At 39.0% G+C, this 13,536-nt stretch overlaps 1 protein-coding gene and 1 pseudogene across 1 annotated transcript; one reads left to right on the forward strand and one right to left on the reverse strand.

Annotated features, from left to right (window-relative positions):
- Window positions 1-1,304: 1,304 nt before the first annotated feature.
- LOC133720205 (linoleate 13S-lipoxygenase 3-1, chloroplastic-like) lies at window positions 1,305-5,318 on the forward strand. The gene is made up of 8 exons (XM_062146412.1): window positions 1,305-1,732; window positions 1,824-2,092; window positions 2,178-2,415; window positions 2,703-2,996; window positions 3,096-3,286; window positions 3,378-3,667; window positions 4,068-4,334; window positions 4,433-5,318. The coding sequence occupies exons 1-8, from the start codon at window positions 1,306-1,308 to the stop codon at window positions 5,187-5,189; spliced, it is 2,733 nt and encodes a 910-aa protein (XP_062002396.1). The 5' UTR covers window position 1,305; the 3' UTR covers window positions 5,190-5,318.
- A 733-nt stretch (window positions 5,319-6,051) lies between these two features.
- LOC133722909 (mitochondrial metalloendopeptidase OMA1-like) lies at window positions 6,052-12,724 on the reverse strand (annotated as a pseudogene).
- Between the last annotated feature and the right edge of the window lie 812 nt (window positions 12,725-13,536).

The raw sequence follows: 13,536 nt of genomic DNA on the forward strand, positions 1-13,536 counted from the left end.
TGTTCGTCAGCGTCTGCGATGACTATTGCAGTTTGGCATCCTCCATTGCAGGTCCTCGGGACGCGTCCGCCGGTGCTGCTGTCCAGCTCGTTGGCTTCAGGATCTGGATCTGGGATCCGGGTGGGCTTGGCAGATGGAGCCGGATCTGGGATCCGAGTGGAGTTTGGTTTTGGCCTGCGGCCCACAATCTTTGTTGGGCTTTTTATGATTTGCTAGAATGGATTGGGGCTCCTGTGCCTTATTGGTATTGGATCCATGACCCAATTCTATGGTATTTGTTTGTGAAAGATCGTCTGCCAACATGGTCATGTTCTAACACCCTTGGTCAGCTTTGATCTTTAGGTGGGAGAGTGCCTTCATTCTGACGCCAAGTTGATTTTTGTCAATTTGTGCGTTGGAGTTCGATGGGTAGTCAAACCACCGACTACTCAATTCACTGCACAGCTGCAATCCGTAGTGTAAAATCAGCGCTGCGTCTCGACGTTGCTGCTCCTTGCGTTATTAAGTTTTTATATTTCATATGTATTTTTCTTTTCGGGCTGTTTTATTCCTTTTTTGATGTCTTTTGGCATCGTATCGTTGTAATCTTTCACTTTCAATAAATGGCTGACCTCCTTCGATTCAAAAAAAAAATTCAATAATTGAGAACATTAAAATCAATTTATTTGTTTCATTATTCTATACTATTAGATAATTTACATCAATTTATTTGTCTCATTATTCTATATTATTAGATAATTTACATCAATAACAGTTGAACTCAACTCATAAAATTGACTTCGTGAAAGGGAGTGAATTATTGTGATGAAAATGGTGATCATTTTGGCTATGATAATCAAAATATTTACACGTGTTTGTTAATTTGTTGCGTTCCCTTTTCTTTGCCCAGAGAGGATTGCATTTCTGAATTCCATAAAAATATTTCAAACACTATTGAAATCCAAATAGAATACGCCACCCTAATTGTTGGTATAGATATTGACACCGCCCCCCTAATATTGTTGGTATAGATATTGACCCAGCAAGTAACATCTTCTTGAAAGTCATGGCATGGTCTCATGGACCACAAATAATTGATCTGCACAAATGCATGGATATATGGGAAAAAAAAAAAAACATTGTACATATAATTGAGTTCCACATTTTGCATAACTTTATTGAATCGAAGATTTTTCATAACTTTCACTACATACTGTTCTTCAAGTACTACTACATGGAGTCCAATAATTAACATGATGATATTACTATATATAGAAGGTTATAGAATCAATTAACCACGTACACACATGCACATATATGAGAGTTATGGCATCTATTACGGGCCCAACTGTGGTAGAAGTACATGATTTCAATCCCCTTTGTTCAAAACCAAGAGCCTTAATCATCCAAAAACTTCCTTCTCCTGCCAATTTATTTTCTTCGACGACTAAGACAAGGAGAGTCGAGTTACAAAGGAAGAAGAAGAAGAAGATGGCAACCGTAGCAGTAGTGAACCTTAATGCAACAACCAATGGTGCTCTTGCTCATGTGGACATGGTAACATCCTCTCTTGCTCATACCGCAGAGAAGCCTGCAGTGACTTTCGAACTCGTTGCCTTAGTCACTGTAAAGAATATTCACCAGAAGGTAAATATCAATGTCGACACAATGCTTCATTGGTTCGGCGACAGAAGACAAGATGATTACAAGGGTGGGGTTCTTCTACAGCTTGTTAGTACTCAAACTGCCCCAAGTAAGTATTTGGTTAGTTTTTCATATATAGTGAGTTGAATCGATTTTGGTTTTTTCATCGATCGGTTTTGTGCATGTCCAAACAAATCAAGAGGGAGTGAAGCCGAAACTAAGCCAGGAAGCTGTATTGGATTGGACAAAGAATCCGAAAATGGGTGATGAGAAGAACAGTTACCAAGTCAAGTTTGTGGTGGACTCAACATTTGGGATGCCAGGAGCCATTACAGTGAGTAACAGATATGATGAGGAGTTTTATTTGGATAGCATTAACATTGAAGGTCTTGTTCACTTTGCCTGCAACTCTTGGGTTCAACCAGATCAGAAGTCTAAAGCTGCAAAAAGAATCTTCTTCTCTACTAAGGTACTTGTTACAGTTTCTTGCAATACAAGAAAGAGCATCAATATATAGTGTTAAGTTTGATCACTTTGACTACTATATGTTGCAGGCATACTTACCCAATGAGACACCAGCTGGGCTGAAAGAGCTAAGAGAAATGGAGCTGATTCAACTGAGGGGCGATGGGACTGGGCTTAGATTGCAATCTGATAGAATATACGACTACGACAGTTACAATGACATTGGAAATCCAGATAAGGGAATTGAGTACAAGAGACCTACCCTTGGAGGCAATGTTCACCCACACCCTAGACGCTGTCGAACTGGACGCCCTCCAACCAAGACAGGTGAGTACTGATCAGTAATAAGTTTGATGTATTACATTTTGGGGCTGGCGTGATTGTTTAACATGGAATTATGAACTTATATGCAACATTTATGGGTATCCGGCCGTCCACCTTTAAATATGCTAGTTGGAACTGGGAGAGCGCATGTTTGTTTGATATATATTATTATCTCATTAATTTCTTCTGAGATAATAACATGGTGTACAAATGTCTAATGTCTAGTGTTTTTGTTATCTAATATTTATTAACTGACTTTTGACGTGGTATTCAAATTCATGATGCAATAGATGAGAATATGGAGTCACCGGTGAGCGAATTCGAGACAATCTATGTGCCTAGAGATGAAGAGTTTGAGCAGCCCAAACAAGAAGCTCTAAATGTCGGAAAGTTGAAAGGAACTGTCCGCAATATAACTCATGCACTTTCAACAATTACTGCAGATAGAAATGTCAAGGGGTATTCGAACATCAATGGTCTGTATACAGATTCTTCTTCTCTTCAATCCAAGACCCAGCCGGGAACTCAAATTTTGAACAAAGTCCACGAATTCCTCAAATTTGACCCCCCAAAATTAAACTCAAGTGAGCAAATAATATTCTCGATTTTTCACATTCTTTTAAGCTAGATGAAAGAGAACACTATGATGAAACCATGAGATTAATTAATTTTTTAAATTTCAGGGGAGATATATTGTCTGCCAGATGACCAATTTGGGCGCCAAACCATTGCAGGCATAAACCCTTTAAGCATAGAAAGGCTCGAGGTTTTCCCACCTGTAAGCAAACTAGATACCTCCATTTATGGTCCTCAAGAATCAGCACTCAAGGAAGAGCATATAATAGGCCAACTAAATGGCATGTCCATACAACAGGTATATGTATTATTGGGTCATCATCTATATATAAATAGATGATAGATAAATTATATCAGCTAAATAATATATATGATTGTGGGTTTTTCAGGCATTGGAAGAAAACAAACTGTTCATACTAGACTACCATGACATTTTTCTTCCATTTCTCAACAAAATAAACGCTCTAGATGACCGGAAAGCTTATGCAACACAAACAATTTTTTTCCTGACATCATTAGGAACTTTGAAGCCCATTGCTATTGAGCTCAGTCTTTCAGATTCAGCATCCAAGCAGGTTCTCACTCCTCCAATTGATGCTACGACAAGTTGGCTTTGGCAGCTTGGCAAGGCTCATGTATGCTCCAATGATGCCGGTGTTCATCAACTCGTTCATCACTGGTATATATGTTTATACGTACACTATAGTTAGCTGTTTGCATAGTAAATTGTTCAATAACATTATAAAACTGCATAAGTGACCTTAGCGTGCAGGTAAGCTTCTTCACCTATATATTTGCTTGATGAACAGGCTAGCAACAATCACCTAGTTATCCTGTGGAGGATATGCAGAATGTGTATTGAACTTGAATAAAGATGTGGATTTATGTCCTCTTTTTGAAAAAGTGTTTGATGAAAATGTCTCAAAATGTTCAAAATTTCAAATTTTTTTTTTGAACGGTGGTTGTTTGATGAAATGCCTCAAGGGAGTTTCCAAATATGTAGATGTCCAATTTTTCGAAAATATTCGATGAAATGCCTCAAAGAAATTCAAATGATTAATTTTCATTCTTTGAAACAGGTTACGCACCCACGCCTGCGTAGAACCGATTACAATAGCAACTCATAGACAACTGAGTGTTATGCATCCTATCTACAAGCTTCTCAAACCTCACTTGCGCTACACCTTGAAGGTAAATGCTATGGCCCGTAAGGATCTCATCAACGCCGGAGGGACAGTCGAGTCCAATTTTACTGCTGCCAAATACTGCATGGAGTTCAGTTGTGCTGCTTATCGAGATTGGTGGCGCTTTGACCTTGAAGGTCTTCCTGCAGATCTCATTAGAAGGTAACTAATTTACGGAAATGAACCTTATCTCCATTTATGTACACACCATAATTGAACTAGGAATTTTATTGATTTTATTCTTAATTATATGGACGTAGAGGAATAGCTGTACCAGACACGAGTCAAGTGCATGGGCTAAAACTACTCATTCAAGACTACCCTTATGCAACAGATGGGCTCCTCATATGGTCAGCAATTGAGACATTGGTTCAAACCTATGTTAATTACTACTACCCTAATGCAAGTTTGGTCACTTCAGATACTGAACTCCAATCCTGGTACAATGAATTTATCAATTTGGGACATGCCGATCTTCGCGACGCTAGCTGGTGGCCAAAACTCTCTACGCAGGAGGATCTCATCTCCATTCTCACCACCATCATTTGGCTCACATCAGCGCAACACGCTGCTCTAAACTTCGGGCAATACCCTTATGGTGGCCATGTCCCAACCCGCCCACCACACATGAGGAGACTAATTCCAAAAAACAATGACCCGGAGTATGCTTCTTTCATTAGGGATCCTCAGCAGTACTTCATATCCTCATTGCCGAGTTTATTTGAAGCAACGAAGTACATGGCTGTAATTGATATAATCTCGGCACATTCACCGGATGAAGAGTACATTGGGGAGAGAAAAGACTTGTCAAACTGGTCAGCTGACACTGAGATTAGTGAGGCATTTTACGGATTTTCAGTGGAGATGAGGAGGATTGAGAAAGAGATTGAACGAAGAAACGGGGATTCAAGTCTCCGGAATAGATGTGGGGCTGGGGTTTCACCATACGAGCTTCTCATGCCGAGTTCAGAACCTGGGGTTACTTGCAGAGGTGTTCCAAATAGTATAACAGTTTGAGGTTTTTTAATAGTTGTTGTCCAAAGCAGTTGGAGGTTTGAACATAAAAAGTGAAAGAAGCATAGCAATAAAAACTAAATAAATGAGATTATGAGTTTGAAACAGAGTTTGGTAATGGTAATGGGTATAGGTTTGATGGCACTATGCCAAAAAAGCTATCAGACGACAGAGGAGATCTGTCGTCTGATCAAAAAAATTTCTGTTGTCTAGTACGGTGCCGTCTCTTGGGGGTATCAGACGACAGATTTCCTCTGTCGTCTGAAAAATCAGACGACAGAAAGTTTTTTGGTCTTCTGTTGTCTGATGAAATCAAGACATGAGGCTAGTGAATTCAGACGACAGATAAATGTGATGTGATCTGAAAACAAATAACAGTTCCTTGTAATTTCTATGATCTAATGCTTATTCCAAAGGCAGAAAAATGTGGTTTGAATGCTCCAAAGTAAAAGATATGAAATCCTATCTGTTGTCTGAATTGACTTATAATAACAGTTTTGTGTTGTTTTATTCAAATTCCAATAACAGTTAACTGTCATTAGCATTCAGTTCAGATTACATTTATCTATCGTCTTTAGTAGCCTACAATAACATTTATCTGTTGTTTTAGTGCACAAGTAACAACATATTTTTTCTTGTATCTGTTGTTCGTAGATATGTCCAACAACATATTTGGATTTCATTTTGTCGTTGCTTTTTATTTCAGAAGACAATTTTCTGTTGTTTGAGTGCACAAGTAACAACATATTTTTTCTTGTTTCTGTTGTTCTTAGATATGTCCAACAACATATTTTAACTTTCATTTAGTGGTTGCATTGTATTTCAGATGACACATTTGTGTTCATATTGTGTGACAACTAGGATGTAATCTAGAAAATACACAAATGCCTTATATTATTTAATCTGTCATTGCAGCCAAGAAATACATCCATAATTGTCTCATACATAAACCAAAGTACAATAATGTAATTGCAACCAAACACTAGCCTACTTATTCCTAATGGGAGATTAGAGCTTACGTCCTCAAGCCCATGTCTTAGAGCTAACTTCTGAGCCTTCTCATCCTTCTACAACCAATGTCTTGAATCCATTGTTCCATGATGATTGATTGGCAAAACTTCATTTGGCTTGTAAGGAATCGGGCTTCTTTCATGTACCTTTAACCTAAACATAAACATAGTTGTAGAAATCAACTTCATGGCTTGTAAGGAATTGATATTGACATGCGAAACATAGAAGGATGCTATGGAAAGTTATCATGCGCTTATATACATATATATAGCATCCTTCTCTGATGTCGCAATATATGGGAATGCCAGCATTATACTCTTATGAGAACAGGACACAGCTTAATTTAGCAGTCGTATACTCTATGCACCTTGAAAGTACGTATTTAATACAGTTGATCAGGATCACTGACCAGCAAATAAGTATATGGATATCAAATATATTGCAGTTGATCACAGTTGCTTAATTTCAATATTTCCACTTCAAGTGTACACACACATCTATCTTCTGTTGACAAAACTTGAATGCTTAATGGCTGGGAGAAAATTACTGATTACTTGATTAGGGAACACAACATCTGCATGCACTAACCAAGTGATTCATTCCTCATTATACCCATTCCGGATAATTTTCTAAACTAAATTATATGATATTAATATGATATTATGATATTACTTACTATAAAATTCCCAAATTCCTTGTTCTTCTGAGTCTCCAGCTTCTTCTGTAGCATGTTTACGATGGCCACATATATCAAACTCCATGAGCCTAAGAGCCACAGCAACTGTTGTAAGTGGTATCCATGGAAGCACAACAACGCTATCAGGAAAAGAAAAATTGCTAGTAACACGTACGTCCTTTTTCATTTGAGGAATATAGCTGCTCACCGGTAGTCTCAAAATTTGAAGATAAATATTCTATCTTTATGGCACCATCCAGCAATGCCAGAACCTGTAAAAAAAAATATATATATATATATATATAAAGAAAAGTAAATTACTTAAGGCACACTGTACATGGCTCAGACTAGTACATGTTGTGCAAAAATAATTTCTGTAATTCATAATTAAGAAATAAAACTAGAAATCTGTTATTCTTTGACAGTTATTATGGTAGTTTTGTTGTCAAATGCCATGTGACGCTTATGTTGGTTAAGAGATTATAATGACATTCTCAATACCAACACAGGGCACTTCCATCACCTAATTAAATGAAGGGATATGTGACAAAAATTATTATATATATATAAGTAGAACGAACTGTAGATTATGAAGCAAGAATGTCAAAAGCAGTTACCTCAGTCAAAGCTAATAGCACTTTCAGCAACCTGATCCTAAAGGGAGAAGAAGTCGAGCCACGTAAATTACAATCAGAATTCAACTTCAGCTTCTCTTTACACAGTACCTCATGTTGTGAAAAATATATTTCGCCCTTACCAAAAGTTCTATGGCAAGAATGACGGTGATTCTCTTCAAAATAAAAAATTCCACGACAAGAATTATAGATATAATGTATCAGGTACAAGCATGTACTCTTCAGCCACCTGCAGTTGCAATTAGAATTTAGCCATCCTAGCAATACAAGTAAACCATCTAATGAATTTACACTAACAAGGAGTGAGTGAATGGTATTTTCTTACTTCTTTATTTCTAAGAAAGTCCATTTTTAAAGGTAAAAAACTGATCCTTATTCCATGTACACAGACTAACTAATTATATTTATGTCAAGCTATCAACAAAGATCAATTACCTCCACAAGCCAATCAACAAGTACTGCACGCATGCTCCGGTTAAGTCCTAGTATACTGATCATCAAAGTAACCTTACTACAAAACAAGAAGCCATATGCAACCATTTACAGTGTGCATCTTCCTCTATCAAAATGAACCAACACTAAGAAGAGTCATAAAGCACGTAATCCTTTATCCATAAGCAAATGATAATCAACAGTAACGTACCTTCGGGAAAAAAGAAGCCTTAAGAAAAGATTGGATAATGGGTTGACAAAATCAGGTGAAATAAGCTGATAAAGAACCAGTTGCAGGATTGCAACCCACAGGCTCTTTGTGATGCCCTCTTCATAGTGTCAAGCCACGGCATGCCCAACCTAGTTTTCAATCATAACACAAAGGACAAGTTTGATCGAATCCCCAACATATAACTAACACCTACACATAACCAAAAAACTAAACAATAACTCATCATACCTCATGACCAATTATCAAAGCTATATCGGCATCACTTCTAAAATGCTTGAGCAACCCTGTGAAGACCACAATCTTCCCACCCGGCAAGCAAAACACATTGACATTCGGCTCATCCACCACCAAAATCTCCCAATCCAAATCAACCAAATGTGAAGTGGCATCCTTAACACCACTATCCTTACCCTTCTTCCTACTATGCTCAATCCACTTATCATCAAGAATCTCATCCTCACGTGACCAATTCCCCTCCATTTTCCCCTTCTCACCCTCCATCAATGACTGCACAGTCTTACTCCCCCGGCCTTCGAATTCCAGTCGACCTCCTCCGATGCATCCCCCATGTCAGTCCACTCCTGATCATGCCTCAACCCTCTCTTCAACGCATCAATAATATCCTTGGCAATCAGCCTAACCCTCACACTTTCCAGGTGTATAGGATGCCAAATCTTCCCCTTAAACCCGGCTTTCAACTCCTCGAACTACTGCTCTCCGAGCAAATAAATCAAACAACTCACAGCTTAATCCCAAAATCTGCAGATTCAATTTCAAAAACTGAATACTTCACAATTGAAACGAAAAACCCAACCCTCTCTATCCGTAAAGGAAGAACAACGGTTCTATATAATATGAAGATGGAATAAGTCACTTGATGATGTACGACACACAACTAGCAGAGATAGCCCCTTTAACAATATATTTTACCCTATAGTTATGAGCCACGTACTTAATAATCCAAGCTTCTTTGAGGCTCAATTACTTCCACCATTCATGGATTGGACCCAAGATAGCCCCTTTAAAGTGGATATGAAGTCCATGTTAAATTGAAATTCTACAAAGCATGGACATTCAAAATTTGTGCTGGGAAATGAACTGAAAATAACACAATATAATGTATTATGCGATAGAGTTTTCATATAATACGTTTGGTTGGGAAATATATAGCAGACTCACCGAGTTTTGGGAGCATTGCACTGACAGTGTCTGGATTAATAGGGATTGGAGACTCATACATATGTTGGCTCCAAAAGGAATGAAACAAGGGTGAAGAAGCTGCTGATCTTTGGGGATCCAACAAAGATATGCAGACAGAAAGTGAGTTCACAAGGCCAAACTTTGAAGGCAAATCTTCCAATGCATGATCAAATATCCTTGTGACGAACCTGCATATGAATTATATTAACAATTCAAAACCACCATCCAAAACTATGTACAGAAACATTATAAAATAATCATTGCCAAACAATAACAATGGCTCTCACTGCAAACCTTGGGCTAGAAAGCTTGGTGGCAGGGCTGATGGGGCATTTCGAGTTATAGCAGAAAGTGTTACTGCTGCATTAGCATGAACTTCAGGAGGATTCTGATCAAAAGTCAAAGAAAGCTGTTAAGATGTGCAATCTATGACAGCACCATTGAGGTAATCTATTCAAAATCTAATTCAAACTTCTTTAGCATATACACATATATGTTACCAACTACTGTTTTCTTCATTTAGTTATTCTCCCTCTGGAAACTTCGAACCAATTCTAAACATGTAATTAGTCAATGCCAAAATCAAAGAACCCAATTGCTCACAGGCCCACACACTTTGCAATTAAAACCCTAAAAGGCAACTTCCTTTAATAGAACAGCTCACTAAAAGATCAATTATAAAATGAAGAAGCAGAAAGAGATTACTGCACTTAAAAAACCACATATCAGATTACATTATAGGTTTAACAATTAAGCAAAGAAAATATCAACTATATCAATTTGTATGCTCTAATACATAACATTTTGCAGACCGTAGACACTAAAATAAACCTATATGCTATCAGCATTGACATTGATACTCAGTATTGGACGATGCAATTGCCATTGAATTCACTCAGATCTATAAGTAGTTGAGCATTCAAAGCAGATGACAGTCTGACTCACAGCTTAATGAACTAACCTAGAATTGGAAGAAATTACAAAATGAAGAAGCAGAAACAGGATCATACCATGAAAAGAGGCGCAATGTAAGATTGCAAGTATTGGAAGGACATGGTGATCTTCTAGCGATAATCAAAGACAATATCAGAATCTCGATCGAGGAATTTGTCGACAAAAAGGTCATCAACGACGCCAACCCGGGCTCATACGGCGATGTTCATGTTGTTGACAAAAAGACCTTCGACCACCACCGTGGACTCACCGCAGCAACTAACTTCTTCGCCTATGTCCGACGAGTCTACGCCAGGTCGCATGTCCTTCGACCACGCCTCGAAGCATCGCCTTTGTGAGAGAGATTTCATCAATTTCAATCTGCAGTAAGAAAAATCATGAGAAAAATGTAAGAAACCAGACAAACCCCAAAATCAGAAGAACCCTAAACGCCCAAATTAAAAAACCACTATCTTTGGGAGAGCAGCCTTTTGGGGATTGGATCTGAATGGAGGGTTGAGCCAGAAGAGGAAGAGGCAGCGTTTGGGGCATGGTTGTTTTTGATTGAGAGTGATTGTGGTGGTCTGTTGGGGAGGTTGCGGTGTTTTGGGGGAAGGAAATGAGAGAGATGGAGAGGAAGAGGGTTGCTGATGGAGAGAGAGTTTTAGACAGAGTGTGGGAATGAAAAAACACGAAGGGTTTGTGTTATGCCAAAAGAGACCTAAACAAAAAAAGTCAAACCCCTTTCAAAAAAAAAAAAAAAAAAAAAAGTCAAACTCACCTTATTCAGACGACACAATTTCTTAACTGTGTTGTCTGAATATCACTACATTGACCAGTCAGCTATAGGGTTTGGGCACTTGAGAGGGAAAAGACTCAAACTTGTTGGAGGGAAATCTAAAATTTCTGCTAGGGTTTTTTTCCATCTTTTCAAACGACATATAAGTGTCGTCTGAATCTGGCTATATATTCAAAATAAAACAAGTATGGTTTCTACATGTATTCAGACAACACATTTAATTTATGTGTCGTCTGAGTTTAGTATGAAACACTCAGACGACAGAAAATGACTATTCTGTCGTCTGAACTCTGTTGTCTGATAGCTTTTTTGGCATAGTGTGGCAAGGATGTCAGACTATTCAAGAGATCATGCAAGCACTTTGAGAATGAAAGATGTATAGATGCAAGTTTGATCGATCATGATTGGTGACGTAGTATGAAACTTTTCAATATTTGCTAATATTGGAACTAAGTTCTCAAACACATCTCTATAACTTGACCCAACTCCTCACTAGGCAAACTATAATCATAAGCTAAAAGAAACATAAAATAACAGTAGGTAGTTGCAATAACATAAAAACGTATCAAAATCATCTTCCAATATTCAGCAAAACAGAATTTTCCAGCAATGAAATAATCAAACCAAGTCAATATTAAAGCTGTTGTAGTATACATGAATCATATTGTAGTATATATGAGTCATAGTATAAATGTCTATATCATGTATAAATAGGCACTTGAGTGTATAGATAAGGTACTTGAGTGTATAATATAGGTATAGAGACTTGTGTGACAAGCTTTATGCCAAAGGGCAACAAGCATGGCAAATTTCATCATTGAATGCAAGTATGTGGAGCTGCAGCCCTCAATCAACAAGAGAAGATTGTTACCAAATTGAGTTTCTCTTAGAGCTTTCACACTAGCTATGTATTCCTATAAATACCCTCTTGTATGAGATGAATAAACACACATGAATCTCCATTCTCTCTGAATTATTACTCTCTCTATATTTCTGTCAATTTACGCTTGTCCTCAAACACGTTATCAGCACGAAATTGCTCTAGAATTAGAATCGAAATTGTCAAAATAGAGGAAGTTCATAATCCGATTAAAGCCATTTTTCCAAACCTACAAAAAACCTCCAAACCCTAGCACATATCAAAGCCCTTGATCCAAGAAGCCCAAAACCGGTTTCAGAACCGCCAGAACCGGCCGGAAACAGCCTGAACCGGCCACCGGAAAAATTGAACCGCTGCCGAACCGCTGTCGAAGCCCTGCCGAGCCCTGCCGAGTCCTGCCGAGATATGCCGAGAAGCTGCCGACAGCTGCCGAGCGAGTCCTGCCGAGACCTGCCGAGAAGCTGCCGAGAGCTGCCGAGCGAGTCCTGCCGAGAAGCTGCCGAGACCTGCCGAGCGAGTCCTGCCGAGTCCTGCCGAAAGCTGTCGACAGCACCTGCCAAAAGCTGCCGAGACCTGCCGAGCTCATCTGCCGAGCCCCTGCTGCGCAGCTGCCGAACAGCTGCCGAAGCACCTGCCTAGCAGCTGCCGAGCTGCTGCCTAGCAGCTGCCGAGCTGCTGCCTAGCAGCTGCCGAGCTGCTGCCTAGCACCTGCCGAGTTGCTGCCTAGCATCTGCCGACATATTCCGACAACTTTCCGGTGACTTTTCCGGCGACTTTCGGAACACTTTTCCGGCGACTTTCGGAACACTTTTCCGGCGACTTTCGGGACACTTTCCGACAACTTTCCGGACACTTTTCCGGCGACTTTCGGGACACTTTCCGACAACTTTCCGGACACTTTTCCGGCGACTTTCGGGACACTTTTCCGACAACTTTCCGGACACTTTTCCGGCGACTTTCGGGACACTTTTCCTGCAACTTTTCGGTCATTTCGGACAACACTATTTCGAGGTATTGCTTATTAAAAGTTCTCGTTTTTGAGTTTTTATTCATTTTTCTCCTCTTTCTTTTTATCGGGAACTTACAATCAAAAAGCGGAATTATAGAAATTCACGCTAAACAAACTAAGAGCGTTCGTGACCAATGAACTAAGAGTGTTCATAATATTCGGACTAAGAGCGTCCGCGAGCATCGATCCCTAAACCCTATTAAACATCATTGTTTAGGTCTAATCCAAATATTCTTGGAAATTGATTTCTTGGTAGCATAGCTCGGAAATCTGATTATTTTAGTTTTCGTGGAAGTTTAAACTCCGAAACTAATATATCTTTTCTTCTTATCTTCAGGATGTCGAATGAACCTAGACTCGATTTTCAAATCCTTGACTCAACAGGTTTGGAATACCATAGTTGGAGAACCGACGTTGAGAACCATCTCACATCGAAAGGGATATTGCCCATCATACAGGCACCAAGTGCGGGCCTTGTGTTCCAACGAACATCCATAAAGCATGCACAAGCAATTATCTTGATGCGACGCCATATGGACAAAG

The sequence above is a fragment of the Rosa rugosa genome, chromosome 7, assembly GCF_958449725.1.
Source record: "Rosa rugosa chromosome 7, drRosRugo1.1, whole genome shotgun sequence".
Classification (NCBI taxonomy): domain Eukaryota; kingdom Viridiplantae; phylum Streptophyta; class Magnoliopsida; order Rosales; family Rosaceae; genus Rosa; species Rosa rugosa.

What these genes read in the sequence shown, in the direction of transcription:
- LOC133720205 (XM_062146412.1), top strand. Translation starts at nt 1,306, where the DNA reads ATGGCATCTATTACGGGCCCAACTGTGGTAGAAGTACATGATTTCAAT. An exon ending in GAATCTTCTTCTCTACTAAG is followed by an intron (nt 2,093 to 2,177) that starts GTACTTGTTACA and finishes TATATGTTGCAG; the next exon opens with GCATACTTACCCAATGAGAC. An exon ending in ATGGCATGTCCATACAACAG is followed by an intron (nt 3,287 to 3,377) that starts GTATATGTATTA and finishes TGGGTTTTTCAG; the next exon opens with GCATTGGAAGAAAACAAACT.